This window comes from Desmodus rotundus, chromosome 11 (assembly GCF_022682495.2).
Source record: "Desmodus rotundus isolate HL8 chromosome 11, HLdesRot8A.1, whole genome shotgun sequence".
Lineage (NCBI taxonomy): Eukaryota > Metazoa > Chordata > Mammalia > Chiroptera > Phyllostomidae > Desmodus > Desmodus rotundus.
The window spans coordinates 31,009,073-31,032,487 of record NC_071397.1 but is presented as its reverse complement, the minus strand read 5'-3'; the positions used below and the strand labels follow the sequence as shown (position 1 = coordinate 31,032,487).

General features: G+C 37.3%; 1 protein-coding gene across 34 annotated transcripts in view; it reads right to left on the bottom strand.

Moving 5' to 3' along the window:
• The window catches only part of RIMS1 (regulating synaptic membrane exocytosis 1), a 412,581-nt gene that overhangs the window by 40,887 nt on the left and 348,279 nt on the right, over positions 1–23,415 (bottom strand). For 18 of the 34 annotated variants that reach the window (XM_053913690.1, XM_053913688.1, XM_053913699.1 and 15 more), the window contains one exon: positions 16,895–17,130. The exons of 14 other annotated variants lie outside the window; for them this stretch is intronic. In XM_053913690.1, coding sequence (XP_053769665.1) covers positions 16,895–17,130 — 236 coding nt within the window. Of the gene's footprint in view, positions 1–16,894; positions 17,131–23,415 lie in introns of those variants that run through there. 2 more of the 34 variants (XM_045184837.2, XM_053913698.1) reach the window with 2 other exon arrangements.

Here is a 23,415-nt window from a genome sequence, read left to right as displayed (position 1 = left end):
TGGATTAAAGTCATCGTTGTGCAAAATAATTTACAGAACCATAGACCCTAAAGCTCTGAAGTATTAGAGACTCTGTGTAACGCAATCCTACTGTCTTGCTGCTGAGAAAACTGAGGCTGAAATGGTGGAATGGATTGTGGAAGGTCACCCAGCCGGCCTCTGGAGAGGCGGCCCTCAAACCCAGGCCTGCTGATCCACAGTACAGTACATGTTCTGATTCTAGTGAACAACACATTTACCAAATAATCCTATAAACCTATTGTTCATACTTGAAAATATTCTACCACAAAGTGCTCCTACTGCAGGTAGGGGACTGGCACAGTTCTCCAGCACGCGATCCATTTGGCAGCAAACTGGCTCCTCATCTGAGTAGAGGGATGGCTGCTGCACAGGATGCCCTCGGGTCGCTCTGAAAACCTCTACTGGTTAAGCCCCTGGAAGGGACATCTGGCCTTAAGATTCTGGCTTATGTGTCCAGCCGGGGAGGGGGGCGGAATTAAGCAGTGTTTTAGAGGACATTTGAAGATAAAGGATAAACATGGAATTTAGAGATGAATGCTCTTCTGCATTTACTGGAAGATTTTAAAGAATTTTATAGTAAAATAAACATATATAGGGGGCAGGCTAAGATTTGATGACTTTTTAAGATGAAACTCAACATGTCAAAGATCCTCCTCCCGTGGCTGCTGTTTCAGGCTATGCCCTTAGTCCTGCAGAAATGCACTACTTTCCTTTGCCATTAGAGGTATTTCAGTGGGAGAGTTTCAGAAACATGGATCATTTCATTGTCTATCCCAGCAGCACATTTTCAAATTCCAGAAAGCAAATAATGGAATTTCAAATCCCCTTGGAGCTTAGTGATTTGGATTTAAAGTAGTTCTCAGTTCATGCATTCCCCGAACAGGAAACACTATGTTCTGAAAATAACACTAAGATCTGAAGACAGCATGGAACAGACACAGCTAGAGGTCAGTATGTCAAGTCACTGGATAGAGAATATTGACCTTAATACACTGGGCTGGGGCCACTTCCAGTTTATGTAGGAGAATGCGTCAATGAAAATATCCATTCTCCTTTATGTGTGCTGAGATTTGACCATGCCAAAGAAGTACCTATCTAGTATATATCGACATAATTTTCTGAGAATCAACACCGGGAGTCATTATGTATATGACAAGAATGCCCAAGTCTGTTTTATCAGCAAATTTGAGACTATACTCATTATGATTCATCTTTTAGGGGGCAGGAAAAATGGGTATAAATAGTAAGTACAGAATTGGAGACATAAGAACACTGTAGACATAGCGCCCAATGATTCACTTAACCATGGCCATCGACTGGGGAAACCGTAGATGGTGGACATACATGTTCATTAAAACGTCACACAGCCTGAGAGGTGGGGATACCCAGTGTCTGCCGATGTGGCAGTCGCCCATCTGAGACCGTAACTGCTGTTTATCACTGTGAAAAGTTAACTGTTTATTATAATGGAGTTTTCAGTCATCTTCACGTGCACAAAAAGGCACAACAGAATCAGGCTCTTGCATGTAAATGTAAAAGAAACAAGAATCTTTAACTCTCTTCTTCCTTCACATCCCTTTCCAGCTCCTTCCCAGCTATCCCAGGGAAACATTTTCTTCTTTTGATGACCCCCTCCCTGCATGCTCAGAGAGCAGTGACCTGGGGCAGAGAAAACCCTGTACCACTCGGAATGTGACTTACTGCCTTGAGAGAAGACAGCATCATTTGCTGATCCCATCTTCACGTCTTCCCTTGCCCACAGAAACACCTGGAACTTACTGAACTCATGATGCCCAACAAACTCATTTGTGTTAATGGACCAAGTAGCGAAGTGTTACTGTGGTTGAGCTTTAGCACATTTTAAGAGAGCATCAGCTCAAGCAGTTCCTCAAATTGTGGGGTGTCAGGACAGTATCGTGGCCCTGAAGTCAGACAGCGGGCTGGGGGGCCCTTCACTGGCCCACTTTGACAACACACTCCACTCAGCTGGGGTGTAGCCCAACTGCTGGCTTCAAATTCCAGCTCTGCCCTCACTGGTGTGACCTTGGGCAAGTTACTGAAGCTCTCTCTGTTTCACTCCCCCGATGAGTAAAACAGCACTAGCAATGCAGTAAAGCATGCCCCTGAAGGAGAAAAAATAGTGCTGTAGCCTAGTCTTAGTGTGTACACTTACACAGATATACATGTTACAGTTGTCTCCCCATAAAGGGAAACAGAATTCAAATTAAATACTTTTCTAGTTATATAAAGGTCTATAAAAATGATAAAATGCTAACCACTGACACTGGATATTCTGGATATTTAGAGATAATTATACACTTTAACAGCATCTCTTTAAGCCTACCCAGACCATGCTGTATAGCAGTTAATGACGATCTTAGTCTATCCAGGCTGCTATAACAAAAATACCATAAACTAGGTGCCTTATAAACAGGGAGCATTTATTTCTCACAGCTCTGGGGGCTAGAAAGTCTGAGATCATAGTGCTGGAAGATTTCTTGTCTGGGAGGCCCCTCCTCGTAGGCAGCTGTCTTTTCACAGTAACCCCACAAGAGGAACTGGGCAGCTAGCTCTCTGGGGTCTCTTTTAGAAGGATACTAATCTCAGTCACGAGGGTTCCACCCTCATGAGCTCACCACCTCCCACAGGCCTCACATCCCAATACCATCATAATGATAAGGTGTCAACAACAAATTTCCGAGTGACACAAACATTCAGTCCATAGCACAGACAAAGATTCAAATTCTCTCTGCTACTTCCCAGCTGTGTGACTTTGAGCAAATGACTTAACTTCTCTCAGCCTTTGTTCTTCCCTTGTACATCCAGAGATGATCACCAGACTATGTAATAAGCTCTCTTGAGGGATTGTTGAGAGGATTAAATGTGATAATGCACATAAGTGCTTTACAGAGGACCGGTCACACATATAGGCTGAACATGTATTAGCCATCCTGATTAGTGACAGGCACATGACAGGTATCTGTGGGATGAATGACATTTGGCATTCTGTATATATCACTGCCAGGGCAGAGTGGGAGTAGAAACAGAAGCCAGAGCCATTTAAGTTCAGTGGCAAACAATGGCTGGGTTCAGGCACTACTCACCTAAAGTGGGGAGAAAAGGTGAAGCTTAAAACAAAAATAATGGCTCCTTTTTACCTTAGAGAAGTGAGTAGGACATAACTAAGAATGAACAAGATAAATGTTAGTATGATATGTTATGAAAAGCAGATTCTTTTGAAAATTAAAATTTCAGGTGACATGGATATAAAGTTCAAAATATTTATGCTCCTTTAACTATATGTGATTCTCACAATTACTTTCCAGATAGAAAAAAATTAGTAAGAACATATTAAATGTTATAAAAACTTTGATGATAAAGAACATACATGTATATATTTAACTTTAAAACTCACTTCAGGAACCCTTCCTCAATTACTGCATTTCTAATCTTTCCAAATATAATCAGGCTGTTTTAAAAGCTTTCAGTAACTTTGCACCTATGAGGTGGTAAGTGTGGGAGGCTTTGTAAGCGGTAAAGCCCCACACAGGAGGGCAGCCTGTGGGCCACCGACACACTGCTTAGCAAGCGAACCTGGAAAGGGCTGGAAGGCGCAGAGAATGCTTTCTATTTCCTCTGTCCCATGACGAATGCTCAGTGCTGAGTTCTAAAGGGCCCAGGCTTTTCTCAAATGCCTCAAGGGCGTGCAATAGTGAAAACTATGAAAGTATAAAAGCAGAACAAAAGAACAGGCCACTGGCATTACTTTGAATAACGTCACTAACCCATTTACAGAGTAAAAAGATGTGCACCAAATTGTCTAATTGTGCTGTCTGGCCAGATTGTCTAGGACGGGCTGACTGAATGGGAAGCACTGGCAGGGGTCTTGAGGAGTCAGGCCTCTGCCTCCAGCACTGCTGGCAGAAGGGGTCCACGGGCTTCAGTTAGTACAGAGCCACTGTGACTCAGGCCCTCTCCCCAAGGGGCCATACGTCAGGCATCGTACACCCTGGACGTTAAAATGAATAGCTGCAACTGAACTTAGACCAAATTCAAGCTTTTCTGGGGAAAAATGCTTTATCGTCCTGGTCAAGGCATTTAATACAACACAAAAACATTTGAATTTAGCCTTTGTCCTTCATGTTACAGTATACAAAGTATAAATATATTGTGCAAATTAATTTTTTAAGATGAATGGTATATAATTTATTAAGGTGAATGATTGTGCCCCAATAAATATAATGTTTTTGAGTCTTTAAAAGCGACAATAAGCCATGAGCCTTGAGAAGACAGAAATACTAGTAAGCCTTACAGACAGCCGAAGACTAAACCGAAAGTAAATTCTCACTTCGATGGTAATTTCTTCCGATTCACATCAGTCTTCCAAGACTCTGATATATATGTCAACTGGAATTTTTTTATCAGTAGTTTGCTAAAGATCACATAATCTCCATGAAATTTCATGTAATCTTTCTTAAATGACATCTTCTGTTTCTTTTCCTTTTAAAAAACAATTGAACCATTCTTTGGATGTATTTCCTGAGGGAGAAGTTTTAAGTATTTAGGAACTGGCATTTTTAGCAGCAGCTTAAGTCACCTACATTCAGTTAACTATCTCCTGAATTTGTTTTCCTGAGGATTTCTAATCAATAGACTTTCCTCTCAAGAGACTCTCTCATCAGAAGCTTTGAGTCTATGTTCAGTTTCTACAATGAAGACAGACAAATCAAAGATTCTTTCTTACACTTTCAAACTCAAAGTGATAAAAATATCAATTTTAATTGAATATTTTAATTAATATCAATATTTAATTAACTAAATATTAATTTAGTTAATTAATTTGCTTATACTGCTACTTCATTAGATAATAGTAATGTTCCAATGCAACTATATGCTTATTAAAATATAAATTTATCTGGTTATTACCTATAATTTATAATCCCTTTTCATTTGAAACTTCCCTAAGTATATGATTATTTATTATTTGACGAATTGTCAGAAGTTTTATAGTTTGAAGTCAATAGCTAAAGACATGTGGTATTTCCATTTACAAAAACACCCTAGGGTGCTGAGTTTGAATCTGGGATACTGACTGTTATTTCTCCTGTAGTCCTCGAACATAAAGTCTGTTAATGCCTCAGTAAAACCATGACTAGTCACTGTGTGCCACATTCTTTAGGTATAAGAAAAGAATCCTTAAAATGTAAATGATTGTGTAATAAGTATCACAATGTACTGGCCTGACATCAAAAGTTTTATTTTCAGTGTAAGAATTCACTAGCTGACTTACAAAATAGTTATGGTAGATCCATTATACAGAGGGATCCTCTGTTTCCATCCCCAACAAAAGACAGACTTCCAGAAGATCTGGTTATTTTTGCATTTCTTACCTAAGTATTTCCACAAAGGTTTATAGGCAGACCTTTATTAAATGAAGTGGGCGCTAGAAACTGTAATGTCTTAATCAGTATCAGTGCACATTTTTATCTTTCAGAATTTTCCAATAAAATGTTACTTGATTTAATTTTTACTGTAATGGTAAAGAAGTTACTATCACACCAATTCATTTACTGTCTAAAAATCGTAAAATGATAATTATCGGTTGTCTATGGAAGGGTTAAAACTTAAAAGCAAAACGGTGGAATTATCCACTAAAATATATCCAGATAAATGTTTATGTGCTTTTGAAGGGATATGTGAGAAAAAGAGAGAAATGGAGGTAGAAATTAATAAAAAAAACTTGCCCTTATTAAAAATTAAAAATGTATTGGTTTCCTAAGACTAACACAGAAGAAAAATTGCCTTTAAAATGTAGCCACTGAGAACAGCATGTCACAATGTTAAATGAAACACCACAATATGATCAGTTAATTAAAATCCGAGCATGACACTCTGATTGAGCATGGGTCACACTCACCCACCCATGTGCTTCTATTACGGTTCTTCATTTAAGTCACCATGCTGTACAGGACCACAAGATACCTGCTGTATGGTTACTACTCTTGAGTGACTTTGAAGTTTGTCTTGTGACAAGGTATTTATGGGTCAGAGAAGCATTTGAACAGCACTGCATGAGAACCAGAAACAGTCTTTACAGGAGCTCAGAGAATCACGTTAGTAAGCCCTGGTAGGAAGTTGGAATTTGGATAGGGCTTAAACAGAGAAGGATTTTGACAAGCAAGATGACAGATTAAGAACTTTCCACGTGGGAGGTTTAGCACCTGTAAAGGTACAATACAAAAAAGGAAGCTTTAAGGTGTGTTTTGTGAACTCAAGGAAAGCTAGTCCAGCTGGAGCATTGTCAGAAATGAAGTAACTCATGTGAAAGATGGGAAATAAACAAGCATCATTTACTCATCTCAAATACAAAGTAGACATTTTTAACCAGTATTTTTCTGTTGTACACATCTTATTGGTGTCATATCCGCACAATACATGTAACCTACAGCGTAAGTTAAATTCTATCCAAATTAAATTAATGCCTATGGACTTTCTATGACCTCAACAGGAACAGTTTGGGGGAGCTGGATGGATGGGCAAAATTCAGACTGAAGTGTGAGGAGGACTGAGCGAGTGGCTTGTAAGGAAAGGGACAAAATAAAGAAAACCCTTTCAAAAAGTTTCATCCAAGAAAATCTTTGTGTGCCTAGGACAGGCGTTGTGCTAAGTAATTATTACTGAAATAACAGACATAGTCCCTGAGCTCCCAGTTGGGAAACTTAGATTTAAGGGAAGTGCTTTTACTACTTAAGGTAAGCAGCTAAGTCAGGGATCGATTTTTAGGGCAAGGCTGAAGGTCTGCGAGGTATTTGTCTTTGGGGGATAAGCCTGCGTTCTGGAGAATCACTGTGTCTATGAGATGTGCTGTCAACAGGTGCACGCGTAAATGTAAACACTGCAGCGGAACAGGAAAAGTCACGGTGGCGGCACAGCTTAACTCCCCACGCGGAGAAGCAGAGAACGTGTTTAGGGAACTGTAGAAATGCTCGCTCTTCACTCATGTCTCCATCTGCGTTCCACACTGCAGCCACTAAGTATTTGGCTTGGCCAAAAAGTCATGAAACTTTCTCTTTAAAGCCCCATATATTGAATATTTTTGGCTTTGTGGGTCATAAGGTCTCTGCCTTTGTAGTGCGAAAGCAGGACAACATGTAAATTAATGAGCATGGCTGTATTTCAATAAAACTGTAGTTATGGATACCAAAACAGAATTTTATGTAATCTTCATGTGTCACAAAATATTATTCTTATTGTGATTTTTTTCAGCCATTTGAAAGAATCATAGAAATTATTCTTAGCTCATAAACCACAAAAAATGCTCTGAGCCAGAGTTTGCTGGCCCCTGACTTGGTATAGAAAAGGCTGGTAACACTGCAGAGGGGGGAAGAAAACCTCGATCACTTTCTTGCAGATTATCCCTAACTTTGCATGAACATACTTCAAAGAATCCATAAACACACTTCAAGTGCCCAGTGTGGTGTATGTGAACTAGTACAATTTCCTGAGGCCAGGCCTGATGGATTTCACCAAATTCTCAAAGTGCGACTTCACAGGAGGACCCATGAGAACTACGGACTTAGAAAAACGTAAGAGTAAGATCTTAAGAATTTGTACTCTGTTAACTGCTTTACATCCAATGAGCAGATAAAAATATTGGCTAAATCAACCTGCCTCTCATGGCCATTCATGATGTCAGTGATATCTATTCTTTACCTACTACCCTTGTTCTGCTTCCTTAGAATTATTAAAATTGTTAATTATGATTATTACTGAGCTTTTTCTATATGCCAGGTACACTGCTAACATGTTAACATAAATTTTCATTTAATCTTTACAATGGTTTTCTGAGGTAGGTACCATTTATTTTTCCATTTTACAGTTGGGGAAACTGAGGCTTGATATCTTTAGCTTTTTATTTTCTTTAGGAGTCTTCTAAACCCTCTTTCCTTATATACTGTACTTCCTTCCTAAGCAAATTCATTGGCTCCAGTTGCCACTTATATGCTATTATTGCTTATTATTGTATCAATATTATAAAACAAATATATAACAATTTAATTATATATTAATAATTTTACAGTGAATTTTCAATTAGTGATGGTATCACAGGAGTTTATATATTTTATTTTTTGCTTTTCTGGGTTTAAAAATCTGAAAAACATTAGTAAAATAAATCAGTGATTTTCAGTATGCCTCAAGAATTTTTAAAACATGCAATACCTGACTATTTAGTCAGGGGCACTGACCTCTTTTCTCTTAGACTGTCAAATTAAAAAAATGACAACATCCAACACAACAATAGCTGTCTGGTGTGTTTGCCCTGTCTTAAACCATAAACATATAGTTCATATAATAGTTGCATCTTCTCAGTCATGTCACATAATAAGGTCACATCTGATTGGTTAATTCTTGGTACCAGAAATCCTTATATATAAGTATAGGCACCCGATTTTTTTAAAAAGTCACCTTAGAGCAAAATGGGTAGGTAATTACTGTTATTATTATGTTTTTGCACATCAATCAAAATTATATCTATTTTTTGTCAAACTGGCAAAAATACATTGTTTTGGTGTGCTGCAGAATTTTGGTAATTAGTTTATATGTGCCATGAGATGGAAAAGATTGAAAATCACTGAAATAAATCAACAAAAATATCTCTACATAAAACCACTCTGCATGAAATGAGGATGCACTGAAATTGGTTATCTGCTGTAAAAATAATTATAGAAGTTTCTTGTTTCACATGAGTGACCCAAAATATTTTATAACATCCATTCTAAAATTGATCTCATGTTAAAAATGATCTTAGTACAGTTAACAATAATTATTAGCACATGAAATCATTTAAGTACTAATTATATTGTGCTTTGAAGGCATATAATAAATGTTAGCTTCCTTTCCTCATCCAAAAAGTGAAATACAAATTAATTATAAAAATTAAATACACTCAAATAAATATTTTTCCTGCCAAAGCAAACTAAAATATATCTACATATTTGCCAAATTCAAAATTTTTAGTTCAGAGCTAGAAAAAGGACAAAAATAGAGCAGCTGGTGCATGTTTGGAAATACAAATCCTTATTAGGGCATCTCTTCAGAAGATGAGTTACTATAGCCGAACTGAATCTCTATTAAGAGTAGTGAATTCCTAAGCCAGACAGCAACAGTAAATAAAGGGGCCCACGCGTACATTCATTTGATGGTTTTGCAGACTTGAGAGTCATTTCTGGCACCATGGTTTTGTGTTCAGGAAAACAAAGGAGGAGAAAACATTACGTTCCTCAGAGTGTTTCTCTTGTGCTATGAAATGAATCAAATAAATGAGGCACAGACAAGGAATTTAGATTTCAGCAAGATTTTGACTCACAGTAGCTTGCAGTCTCTGAAGCTTCTGGGAGGCACTCATCTTTCGTAAGAATTGTTTGCTTCCGTTATAATCAGCAGAGTGAAGAATACTTTTCCTAGAATGTTCAGAGACCACCCTAGCTTCCCTTCCCTGCGGCTACAGCTTACTTTAGTAAAGGGAAGGCAGGGTATCTTCACAAAGCAAAACTAAACTTAAAATACAGAGAATAGTTTGGTAACCTGAATTGCTTATAAGGAGAAAAAAATAACGTCTAAAGCAAATGTAAGCCATTCGTTTCCCAAGCTGGTACTCACTTGATTTATTTTATGACTTGCTTTATCTGTATGACTTTTGGGAAGAAGTTTGAAAAAAATAGAATAAAGAGAATTTAATGTCTTGCAAATTTTCTTGGCATGATTATTGCCTAAGGACAATGTGAAGTTTAAAATAATGCCTTGAGCTCACAGGGAAATTAGCTGGTTAAGGCACTATCCTTTTAGGTGTTAGTGGGTTAAAGCTACAGTTTTATCAGTGTCTATTACTCTCTCTATGATTTTATCTTGAGAAGTTAGTGATATGCTTTGAAAATTCGTTAACTCTTAATAAGAAATTTTGAAGTCAAATATCCATAAATCTCTCCAAAACTCCTTAGAATGCTTATATTTTTGCCCATAGTATAATCTTGTAGGATAATGAACTCCACGTAGTTTTAACTCTATTATGGACCTTCTGCAATGTCTCATTCCTGTTCATAATGAGAGAATGTTTTAATTTCATCGAGATACACTGTCAAAACAAAACCGAAGGTTTAGACCCGTGCTCTGACTGAGGGTAAGAACGAGATGTGCTCACTGCCACGGGAAGAGGTGATTATCGACAGGAAGAGAGAGAGGGCAGAGCTTCAGTTTTCTCCACTCAGACATATTCACACTAGAAAGGGTCCCGCTAAGTAGTAAGTGGAGCCCAAGACAGGTGAACTCCCAAACTGAGTACATGAATCCAGAGCTAACCACATTTTACATCAGAATCTTAATGACTGGCAATATGATCTCAGAGAATCCCACGCCAACCTCAGGAATCCTGGTGAGGACACCAGAGATACACAAAGGCAGGTGACAGTCTTGAAAGTTGAAGAATAGCTAAAATGAACCAGATGCCTGCAGAGGGACACTGATCCCTGGTAAATGTTCAAATTACTTTTCAGAGACTGAGCATTATTCAAACTCTGCTGGCACTCCAGAGCTGCCCAGCAGTACCTTTATCCGTACCAATGAACTTCTTACCACATTCCTCCCCTGTATCCGCACTTTCTTTATTTGCTTTTGCCCCTAAGAAGGTCAGCGTCTTCCAACTCAAGCTCCTTCACCTTTCAATATTCCCACTGCCACATTCCTCTGGATTTTAACCATTTCCTCTTTATAAAAATCAAACTCAGGGGAAGAACCATCTTTCCTCTCTCCAAGAATTATCCCTTCTGTTCTTTGGGACTTAGCTCCATTAATTAAAATTCTTTGTGTTCTATTTTTTCATCTCTTCATCAAGAGGTGCTCTTTCCATACCTCATCCTGGGAAAATGCTTAGATGCCCTTTATTCTCTCTCTCTCTCTCTCTCACACACACACACACACACATACACACACACATTTACTCCTAGTATTCCTTCAATTAGTCAGGTACATGAAAGATGCAAAGTGTTGGAAGAATGAAAAATACTATTCATACTTGTTCTCTTTCCTTTATAATGCTTTCTAAAGAAATATTCATAATAATTGCTTCTATTCACCGATTTTTTCCAGCCCTAGGGGACTCATCCATCTGAAGAGGCTGAAGTGCAGTGAGAACAGCTGCATGCTATCCCACTGCAGACCCGCTAGGCCCACCCCGTGAGCCCCCACCCACTGGTGACCAGTGTGGGCAGGTGGATGGTGGTTAGAGGGAGAGCGCTGGAATAAATGACAAAGTGGACGGTGCAGTGGGCTCCAGCCTGCGCTAATCAGACAAGAGTGTGCGTCATTTTCAAGTCACTATTTTTTTAAATCTCTGACCCAGTCAAATGTTTCCCCTTAACAAATGTATACCTATTATTTTGCTCGTGGGAGTCGCCCAAACTTTACGTGCTTGCAGCAAGTGGACAATGAAGCCAGAGAGCTTCATTTACAGGAATTCAGAGAAAAAAAATGGTAGCGGTGAATATTTACATAACAGGGGACTTGTTATGTCAACTTGCAGAATGAGAGGGTCTTAAACAGGGTCTTATAGGAAAGGATTTGGAGAGGGGATCAAGAAATCTGGATATTGAGAAAACACTGGAGAGGTACAGAATATCTATCATTAAAGAAACATAGAAGTGATTTCTTAGCACAATCTTAGTATATAATTTACTCTTAATTGTTTAAAAGCTATGAAGTAGTCCTGTAATATTTCCCATCATTTAACAAGTGTTATAATGTTTAAAATGGCATTAATCTAACAAAGTACCTTCAGTTGTTAATGACACAGTAAATAATGCTTCTATTAAATCGGTGGACCCTGAATATCTACCAGTTCTGCCTGTGCTCGCATGCTGGGGACTTAAGACCCTTGATCAATTTGTCTCCCCGCAACTGACTTAAATGGCACTGGATTTTATGTCAGGCATTTTGCTTTATATTTTCTCGTTTAGTTCTTTGGCTCCTGTTTATTTCTAGTGTGAACAATTTCCTTCCACCAGACATGATACTATTAATTTTGAAATACTTACTCTGCCTGGTAAAGTACTGGAGATACAGCTTTATTCAATAATGTAAGATAAAGTAAACCAAGCAATATAGTCAGAAAGCCAATACTTTACATTTACAGATGTTTTCTTCATAAAAGCTAAAAGTTCTAATCAGAAATCATAGTCTCGCATACACAGTAGTCACACAATCTATCCTGAGACAACCTGTCTCTTGTATTGAGAAAGGATGTCCAATTAGACTTAAAGAAATCTTTCAAGTAATAATTTTAGGGTGCATACAGACTTCTTTCCCATAGCCCAGGGGAATAAGCACTGATTTTCAACATTAATCAACATGTTGTTCCCCCTGTCCCAGAAAGTCCTTCCCTGATTTATTTTTTAATGCTCATCTCCTTCAAGGAAGCCTCCCAAAACTGTGTGAGAGTGAATTCTACTCTTATTTGGTTCCTTCTGTACCACTTTGATGCTTGGATAACTGTTGTTTTTGAGCTGAAATATTTATGTCATTTGCCTTAACAAACTGTGATACCTTTTAGGGCAGGGACAATATCTAATTTGACTGTTTTAGTAGTCCCAGTCTGGCGACTATCATGTGCTAACGATGCAGCTGTGTAGTAAATGTTTGTGGAACCTTTACACTCCTTTACATTCCTCCTTTTAGTGCATTGGTTAAGAGCATGGGCTCTGGCACTAGGAAGCCTGGATTTAAATTCTGGACCAATCACTTGCAATGGGACCTCTATGCCTTAGTTTCTTCAACTTCAAAATAGGAATAATAAGAATGGTACTTTATAAATTTGCTGTGCCCACTAAAGGAGTGAAATTATATACACACACACACACACACACACACAAATGTACGTATATAACTTAAGTGTGCATGGGAAAAGCTCTTGAAATGCAAATTGATTATTAGTTTCATTCAACTAGACACATGAATACTTGCAATTCTATGATATTGTAATTACCTTACACTTGTAGGTAATTACAAGGTGTATTTATGGATGATTCTTCATAGATTAGTGCAGCCTTCTCAATAATGCCCTCGTTTACAAGTGAGGAGGAGATTATCACTGCTGGAATATCATGGGGTCAGTCTGTGAGTGAGGGACCAAATCCTCCAATACGTCATCTGGCCCTTTAAGTCTACATACTCTAAATTCTCTTTCATGTGATAAAGCCTAGCTCTTAAGTTTACCCACCGCTTCATTAATTCAAATATTTACATTCCTGGATCAGCAGCCTTTTCTTCAGATTCCCTTCCCTTCGCGACTTCACTTTTCAATCTAATTCAGCTACTGATTAGTGAACAGGTTTTAGGCATGTGCTTGATTGCTTGAAGGCATTTACCAGTAGTAGCACTGAGCCATTGTTTGGCAACTTATCTGTTGATGTCGCTCTCCTAGTTAAAAAAAAAATGTATATGTAAAAAAGTTATTCCTACTTTCATTATGAATAAATAGTGTGGCAAAGGTGACTTTAAAGTATTCATATTGTTTATAATTGAAATATTATAACGATAATTATATATAATTAAAGAGCCTAGTAAATACATATGTGTAAATTATATATGTAATTGAAAAGCACACTACATGTTCTTCATAGTAAATATATATGTGTGTATGTATAAAATTTACTATGCTCTTCAATTTGCTAAAAAAATTTTATTTGACTTTGAACAGATTCAAATATACTTTTTTGAGCAAACCTGAGCCATAAAAACAGAAAGAGAACAACTATGTGCTTGAAATCTCTCATTCTAAAAAGAGCTGGTTAAACTTTGTTTCCAAGGGTTTCATATTCTCCTCAGTAACTGTCATCTGTATGGTAGAGGAGAGAGAATCTGTCACCCAGGGTGAAGGAGGTGGACCCCAAGTAGCTCACTATAAGAGAAGCTCTCCACTGAAGTTTTTCTTTACATTAAACATTTAAATTAAACATTTTATGCATATTCTATTCCATAGAATACATAGCTCATATTAATATATAAGTAATACTGTTATTCTCCTCCAAATCTTTGGTCAACTGACATTATTAGAAAATATGTCTTAATTATCTATGCTCTTAAAGGGGCCTCCTGCAAAGCCTCTTCAGTTTAGAAATATTAATTTCATAACAAGGACATTTAAATCAACCATTCTAGTGTTTCTTAAAATTGAATCAATACTAGATAGTTTTTCTCGGATGACGGGCTTGGGGAAGAGAGAGTTTAGGGAAAAAAATTAAAGATTTATTTATTTTTAGAGAGGGGAAGGGAGGGAGAAAGAGAGGGAGAGAAGCATCAATGTTTGGCTTCCTCTCGAGTGACCCCCACTGGTGACCTGGCCCTCAACCCAGGCATGTGCCCTGACTGGGAATTGAACTGGTGACCCTTTGGTTCATAGGCCTGCGCTGAATCCACTGAGCTACAGCAGCTGGGGCAGGTAAAAAATTTAAAAAAATATTGTAAGGATTTGTAGCCATTAAAACTATGGTATTACTGGAAGGAAGGGCTAAAAATTCAGATATGTGAAAATATTGAGCTTGCTTAAAGTTGGACATCCAAGAGTTGTTTTTTATGGGACATTAAAATTAGGGAATATTTTTTGGGTGAGGAGGAATTAAAAATGCAGATTTGATGGTAATTTGAAGCAGCAGCAGCAATGGAAAAATAACATTTGTTAGAAATTCTGAATTTAGTGAATCTTCACAGGTCAGAGGAAATATAATCCTTGGCAGAGGGGGAAAAAATCACTTGTAGAAGACAGAAGAGGGAGAAAAACCAGGCCACTGCACTGAAACAAAGAACAGTGACAACTGAGGTTTGACATCGCTTGTCACTTACTCTAGAAAGATCATGAAGAATGAGGAGAGGTTATCAAATAAAAGGTAAACTGACCATGTAGAAAGAGAAACATAAAATTTCATACGTGGAACATTCACTGGAGGCTGTCAGTCCAACATCGCCCATTACATGAGCAAACTTCTATAATAGCAGAAAAGAAAAGGGTTCTAGAAAAATAAAGTCAAAGTTCATTCACTGAGTCACTGTGGAACAAAACTGTTTTGTTTTCTTGCCTTTGTAATCTAACATCCCTTTGGTTCCCATACATTGCAACCTAATCTCTAAAGGAGGGTATTCCGTGCAAGTTACTAACAGTACAACTTTGGGAAGGTAGGTATTTGAAATTCAACAATGAACGTTACTGGAATAACATTTAAATAAATAAAGCAACGGGGCTGGGTATTTCAATGACAATCCTTTGAACTTTTACTTACAAAGCTGTGCCACAAGTACAGCTTCTATCAAGTTATTGTTGTATTTTGTTCTACAAAAACATAATTCTACTCAACTGGTGACTGACAGAGGGGGGAGTAACTAGAGGAGAAAAATAAAAAAATTGTGTAGAAAGTTGGAGGAAGAAGCATATCGTCTCCTAAACCTGCAGATTCTCACACAGGAAACACTGGTTTTCTAAAATGACCTCAAAGGACATTTCCACTTCATATACATAATGAGGGATTTTGAAATCTGATGGCATAAGGCTATCCACACCCCACACTGTAAAGCATCATTACATTGACACCAAAACCCGAGAAGCGTCACCATCAAAAATAAAGCAAAGCAAATAAAACAATGAAAAAATGCCTCCGACTTCTAAGGAAGAAACCTGACCTAATGAAGACAAACGATTCTCCAGCACAACGAACATCTCATCCTGTTGGGATGCCATGGAGGCAGATCTGTCACACAGATGTCAGCTGACCTAGCTTTGTTCTAAACCTCTGATTTTCAGAAAGACAAACCTCTGTTTAGATAAATAGCTGCATGTACTAGTTCAATTTTTTGAATGGCTCAGAATTTCCTACCTCTAATTTACTTGTCAATTTGTCCAGTAGCATGCATAATTTTAAAAAGGTACTTTCTGGGATGCCAAGTCAACTATAAAAAGAATTTCATGGTATAAGTAAATTTTGCAACAAGAACTTTTGCTGTTAAAGAACAAAAACGGCGCCAATGGTTACAACAGGAAAACAAGTGCTGACGGGTGAAATGAGTTCAGTATTTCTCTTACCTTTCACTTTCCGTAGTACTGAGCACAGTAATGAACTGCTAGTATGTCTGACGAAATGTTATATAATCTTATTCATTTTAAAATATTTTTAATACAGAAAAAACCCTCCTTTCTGTTTGCTTTTTTCCTAAATACCTTGAGGATATAAAGCTTTCAAGATTTATAAGCAGAAGAAAAATATTTGAAACCCAATTTTGTATTAAAACATTCTTTGTAAAAATCCACTGACCCATTTTTGTAAAGTAAAAATAACCATGGGGTTTTTACTTGCATTGAAAATCTAACAATGACAGTTCAGTTATTATATTCACACAATACCATAAAAACTATATTTTAAGTTGCACAACTGACCTTCTTTTCTGTAATAATATAGATAGAGCCAACATTGTAAGCAATTGTATTGTGGAACATTTTGAAAAGAAGAATCCTGTTGCTTTTCTTGCACAGAAACCAATTTGGATCTTTAATACTTCTTTGCATTTCCTTGCATATTTGTAAACATGACTTTAATTTTTTTAACTTAAAAGGAAAATATCTGACCACAGTACTGATTGACAATGATATCTTGATAAGACAGCTGTATAGAGAAAAATAATAAACCCATACATGTAAGAGATTTCCAGAGACAAAAATAATAAACTTCCTTTGCAAAGAAGAATGAGTACACTCCACAATCCCATCACAAACCCGAAGGTCCGTTTTTGTTTCTCTGGCAAGAACTTGAGATGTTTAAGTTGAATTCACTTCACTCACCTGTGTGGCTTAGTTGGGATGTGCTTCTACTCCTTCGAGACACTATGGCGACCACTTTGGCACTCAGGCTCGATCTCCGTTTCTTTCCGCCTGCTCCCACTGTACCCACGGCCGTGTCCGACTGACTGCCATCAGTATGCTCCAGTGTGTACATCTCTCCACTCACACTGGTGCTCTTCGTGATGGCTCTTCCTGAAGTCCCCATCCGTCTGCCTTGCATTTTAGGGGTAAATGAACTATATTTACAAAGTAAAAACATATATGCATCCATAAATTACAGGTTAGCATAACTGAAATGCTAAATCTAATTTATTTTGAAATAATCCGGGCAGATTTTTAGGGGGGAAATCCAGTTGAGAAGTAGTTCTACAACTATGCATATTTTAAGATCACATCACCAACCCTAAATATTTACTAGATGTAGCTTATAACGATATAACAGAGGAAGCTATGAACTTTCTCAAAGATAGTACAAAGAAAAGAAACCAATGCTGTCCATGGGAGGTAAATGTTACCAATTTTGTAAATAGTTACTATGTTACTTTCAGAAAAACTAAAATATTTAAATAAATGAGACGTTTTTATACATTCTTGAGGAAACATTTTTATTAAAAATGGATACTCTAAATTTGCCACGTGAAAAGTTTTAAAAAATGAAAGCATTATCTATTCTAGTTTTCCTTTGGGATTTCAACAAATAGACGTATCTTTGCTATGACTTAATGAGTCTAGGAAAGACTGCTAATGAAGCAAACAAAACCAAACCAAACCACCATGTCCCTCCCCCTTCTTTGTCCCTGATGCTCTGTCTCCTCCACACAAACTTCATCTCGCTTTCCTGTTTCAGCTCTTCAAATTCACCTGCTTTAGGCTGATAGTTTCATTTTTCTGTTAGCTCTTTTCTATTAAAACGTATTGTCTATGTTCCCAGATTGTACTAATTTATCAGAATTACGTTACCGTACTTTTTTCTCAAATGAATAAATTATGCTTGAAAATTTCAGGAACCATGGAAGATTGATGGGCAAAACCAAGCAACCAACCAACCAACCAAAAATCATCTCTACTTGCCAACGTAAATGCATGTCTGTGAGTGGGAGAGAGGGAGGGCAGGAAGGCGGGGAGCCAAGGTGTTAGGATTCTTTGAACCTTTTAAATTAATGTTGCCTATGCAGCCATATTATACATCTAGACAGGCTTTTACCCTCTTAATTTTGTTTCCTCAAAATACTGTAAAAATTGGCTTACATGACCCTTGCCACCATGTAAATTTTCTATTTCTTGAGCTGATCTGCAAAATACATGATCTAATAATGTACAGCATATTTTAACAGTGATGCCATTTAATACAGAAGTGCAAATAAATCCTAATATGGTTAGAAAAGATAAAATAAAATTTTATCTTGGGATCACGCAACATATTTGTGGTCACATATATGAAGGGGGACCCAAAAAAGCCTGTAATTATCTCCTGGAGTGTGGGCCCCTTGTGATACAGGCTTCTCCCACTAGGTCAGTGTTCTAGGATCCCATCCATATCAGTGTACAAGCTGGCATTGTTGTGAGAGGCTGCATTTGGCTTCAGTGAATTTTTCTGAAAACTCTTGCAACGCGATAGCCCATTTCATGATGGGTGACCTAGGAGCGCACCTGCCCACACTGCTGAGTGTTCAGCAGCTTTTGACCGAAAATGGCAGGACTCCATGCCCCACCCTCCCTATTCACCCAATCTTGCCTCAAGGGACTTTTTTTGTTTCCCCAGGATTAAAATCAAAGGGAAACATTTTGCCAATGTGGAAGACTTGAAACAAAAAATAGGAGAAGCACTAAAAGGCATCAAAATGGACAAGTTCAAAAACTGTTGTGAGCAGTGGAAAAACTGTCTCGATAGGTGTGTATTCATCAAATGGAGAGTACTCTGAGGGTGACTGAAGTTTAAACATGTAAGAATAACTACACAGTTTTTAATAAATAAATTACATTTTTGGGTCCCCCCTCATATAATGAATGTTTAAGTAAGGGAAATTGGTGTGGGGAGAGTTCAGACAGGTGAGAGGGCAATATTACTAAGAAACTTTGTACAATGTTCTTTAGGTTATAGAGAAGTTTAGAAGTATAGAAAAATGTCTCCTATATTTCTATCATGAAAATTTATTCAAGATAGCATAGGAAGATTCAACAATTTTGTATCAATATTTAATCAAAGCAATGAAATATTCTGCAATGGTGACAAGTAAAAATTCTGAAAAAATTAAGAGAAATCAGTAGAGTGAGTGATTACCATTTGGAGGGGGGCAAATTCAGAGTTATGCTAAAAATAATTTTGTGAGTAAGTATGATGCAATTTTTCCTCAAAAATAAAATATTTTGCAAGCATTCAAGCATGCATTCAAGAATGCATACAAGCATTCTTATATGATCTCAGGGTAGTGCACAGTTTCCTAAATAACCTGGATTACCACATGTTCAATGAAAACATGTTGAGTCAGTTTTAACTAATTGAGGGGAGAGATTTGGGGGGTCTAATTAGATTAATTTAATCAATGAGAAGGTCACTTTTTTAGCAGATGAGAAATTTAGAGCAGGCCTAATAAAGTGGTAGAATTGAAACCCCTGCATGGGCCAAGACCCTTAAGAACAAAGGAAAATGGGGGTCTCAGTCTGAGCCCTAATGGACCCTTGCTAGTGACATTTCTAATTCACATATTTCAGAGAGACAGAGAATGTTCCCAAACTGAAGTTCTAAGACACACAAAGAAACTAGAAAATATATGAATCAATCTAAAGCATTAAAAATATAACACTGAATAATGGGAGACAGAAAGCAATACTTAATTAAACCCCTAGAAAAATAAAAAGATGGAGGGATGGTAAGAAAGATAAAGTGTATTACAGCCATTTTTTCCCTGGAAGAGAGTAGAGGTAATTATTAACTTTAAATTTATTATTTAACTCAATATATTTGAAATATTAGGCACTAAAATAATAGAAATAGCATAAAATATTATAATTTCCAGAATTGAGGGGAGATATGAAATAAAAACAATTCAATTAAAAACTAATCAGAAAAGAAAAATAATAAAAATTAGAAATACTTTAAAACACTAGAAGTAATTTCAAATATGTGAGAAATCAAAAAATGTAAATTGACCAGATAGCCATCAAATGATAAAGATTGCCAGGATAAAAGAAACAAAACCCACTAAACCCATCTCTGTGCTGTTCATAAGTGACATAACCAACACATATGGCCACACAAAGGTTGAAAGTAAAAGGTGTGAACAGTAATGATGAACATTAAAAAACAATGTTCTCACATAAGACAAAATAGACTTTAAAGAAAAAAAATTATTAGAGATAAAGAGACTCACAACATAATGATAAAAGGGTTAAATTACCAGGCTGTCAATTCTAGCTGTACTGCTTGCTTATGGGCCATGTGAATTCAATAGGTTACTTCTGTTTTGTCTTTATTTGTAAAATGAGATTAGGAACAATTACACTACAGGGCTTATATTGCATGTAAACCATCTATCAGAATACCTGGTACATAAAAAAGGTACTTACTGAATCAGAATTTTTTAATACATTAAAATATACATGTTACATAACTATGGCAAAATTATAAAAGTGACACATGAAACTGGTGAAGTTTGGGAAGCAATGGTTCAAAGTGAAAGGGTACTGTATTCATTCAAATAATAGAATAATTAAGCAAAGTGGGAGTAGAGGGAACATTCCCCAACATGACAAAGGCCACACACGAGAGATCTACAGCCAACATCATACTCAACGGACAAAATCTAAAAGCTTTCCCACTAAGATCAGGAGCAAGGCAAGGACACGTGCTTTCTCCACTTCTATTTAATATAGTACTGGAAGTCCTAGCCACACTGATCAGACAAGAAAGAGAAATAAAAGGCATCCAAACTGGAAAGGATGAAGTAAAACTGTCACTGTTTGCAGATGATATGATAGTGTACATGGAAACCTTATAGACTCCACCAAAAAACTACTTGACCTAATAAGTGAAACTGGCAAAATGGCAGGGTTCAAAGACAATATTCAGAAACCAAAGGCATTTTTGTATACCAACAATGAAAGATAAGAATCAGAAATCAGGAAAAAAAATCCCATTTGCTATAGCAACAAGAAAAATAAAGTACCTCGGAATAAACTTTACCAAGGAGGTGAAAGATCTGTACTCAGGAAACTACACAACACTGAAGAAAGAAATTAAGGAAGACACAAATAAACAGAAGCATATACCGTGTTCATGGACTGGAAGAATTAACATCATCAAAATGTCCATATTACCTAAAGCAATTTATAGAATCAATGCAATCTCTATTAAAGTACCAATGACATATTTCATAGATATAGAACCAACATTTCAGAAATTCATATGGAACCTAAACGACCCTGAATAGCCACAGCGATTTTGAGAAAGAAGAGCAAAGGAGGAGGGATCACAATACCTGATACCAAACTGTATTACAAGGCCACTGTAATCAGAACAGCCTGGTACTGGCATAAAAACAGACACATAGACCAATGGAACAGAACAGAGAGCCCAGAAATAAACCCAAGTCTCTACAGTCAATTAATATTCAACAAAGGGGGCAGAAGCATAAAATGGAGTAAAAATAGCCTCTTTAACAAATGGTGTTGGGATATCTGGACAGCTATGTGCAAAAAAATGAAACGATCATCAACTTACACCACACACAAAAATAAATTCAAAGTGGATAAAAGACTTAAACATAAGTGGTGATACAACAAAGTCCTAGTGTAAAACATCGGCAAGAAAATCTCAGATATCCCACGCAGCAATATTTTCACCAATACGTCCCCTAGAGCAAGGAACATAAAGGAAAGAACAAACAAATGGGACCTCATTAAAATATAAAGCTTCTGCATGGCTAAAGAAAACAGCAATAAAATGAGAACAGAACCAATTGTACGGGAAAACATATTTGCAAATGATACCTCAGACAAGGGCTTGCTCTCCAAAATATATAAAGAACTCACATGACTCCACTCCAGGAAGACAAACAACCCAATTAAAAAATGGGCAAAGGACCTGAACAGACAATTCTCCAAGGAGGACATACAGGGGGCCCAGAGATATATGAAAGGATGCGCAGCATCACTAGCCATCAGAGAGATGCAAATTAAAACCACAATGAGATACCACATCGCACCAGTGAGAGTGGCCATCATAAACAAATCAACAAACAAGTGTTGGAAAGGTTGTGGAGAAAAGGGAACCCTAGTGCACTGTTGGTGGGAATGCACACTGGTGAGGCCACTGTGGAAAATGGTACGGAATTTCCTCAGAAAACTAAAAATGGAACTGCCTTTTGACCCAGCAATTCCAGTGCTGGGATTATACCCTAAGAATCCTGAAACACCAATTCAAGAGAACCTATGCACCCCAATGTTCATAGCAGCACAATTTACAATAGCCAAGTGCTGGAAGCAGCCTAAGTGCCCATCAGTAAATGAGTGGATCAAAAAACTGTGGTACATTTACACAATCGAATTCTACACAGCAGAGAGAAAGAAGGAGCTCCTACCCTTTACAACAGCATGGATGGATCTGGAGAGCATTATGCTAAGTGAAATAAGCCAGGCAGTGAAAGACAAATACCAAATGATCTCACCTATAAGTGGAACCTAATCAACACAACAAACAAGCAAGCAAAACATAACTAGAGACATTGAAATAAAGAACAAACTGACAGTGACCAAAGAGAAGGGGGGAGAAGGATAATAGGGGATAATAGGGGAAGGTCCATCTAGGAACGTGTATAAAGGACATATGGACAAAGCCAAAGGGAGTATTTGAGGGTGGGAGGCAGGGATGGGTGGGGTGGGGAGGTATGGTTGGGGGTAAATGGAGAAAACTTTAGTTGAACAACAATTACAAAACAAATAATAGAATAATAGCCACAAAAAATGGTATTTAATGATGAGGACCTGAGTTTATTGTACTGTTAATTTTATAACCTGCATTCAGTTCTCCAATATACAAACATATAAACACAGTATCATAAATAGAAACTTAAGAATCTGTTAGAAATTTTCTATTACATATATTTTTTGGCATAAAAATCTAGTAACTATTTGAGGCCCTCTTCAAACAGTCATCCTCCTATTTGATCGCTAACACAGAGTTGGGCATCCTTAGTGTAGCTGGTCTATGCAGTAATTACCACACTCAAAGACAACAGGGTCACATTAGTGGCCCTTGAGGATGTCCTCATGTGCTGTAAAAATTATATAGCACTGGGAGATTATTATGCTAAGTGAAATAAGCCAGTCAATGAAAGACAAATATCATATGATATTGCTTATATGCAGAATGTAATGAATAAAATAAACTGATGAACAAAACAGAAACAGAGGCAATGGATACATGGAACAGACTGACAGCTGCCAGAGGGTTTGGGGAACTGGATGAAAGAAGGAGAAAGGATTAAAGGTAAAAACATGTGTGTAGTAACACATGACACAGA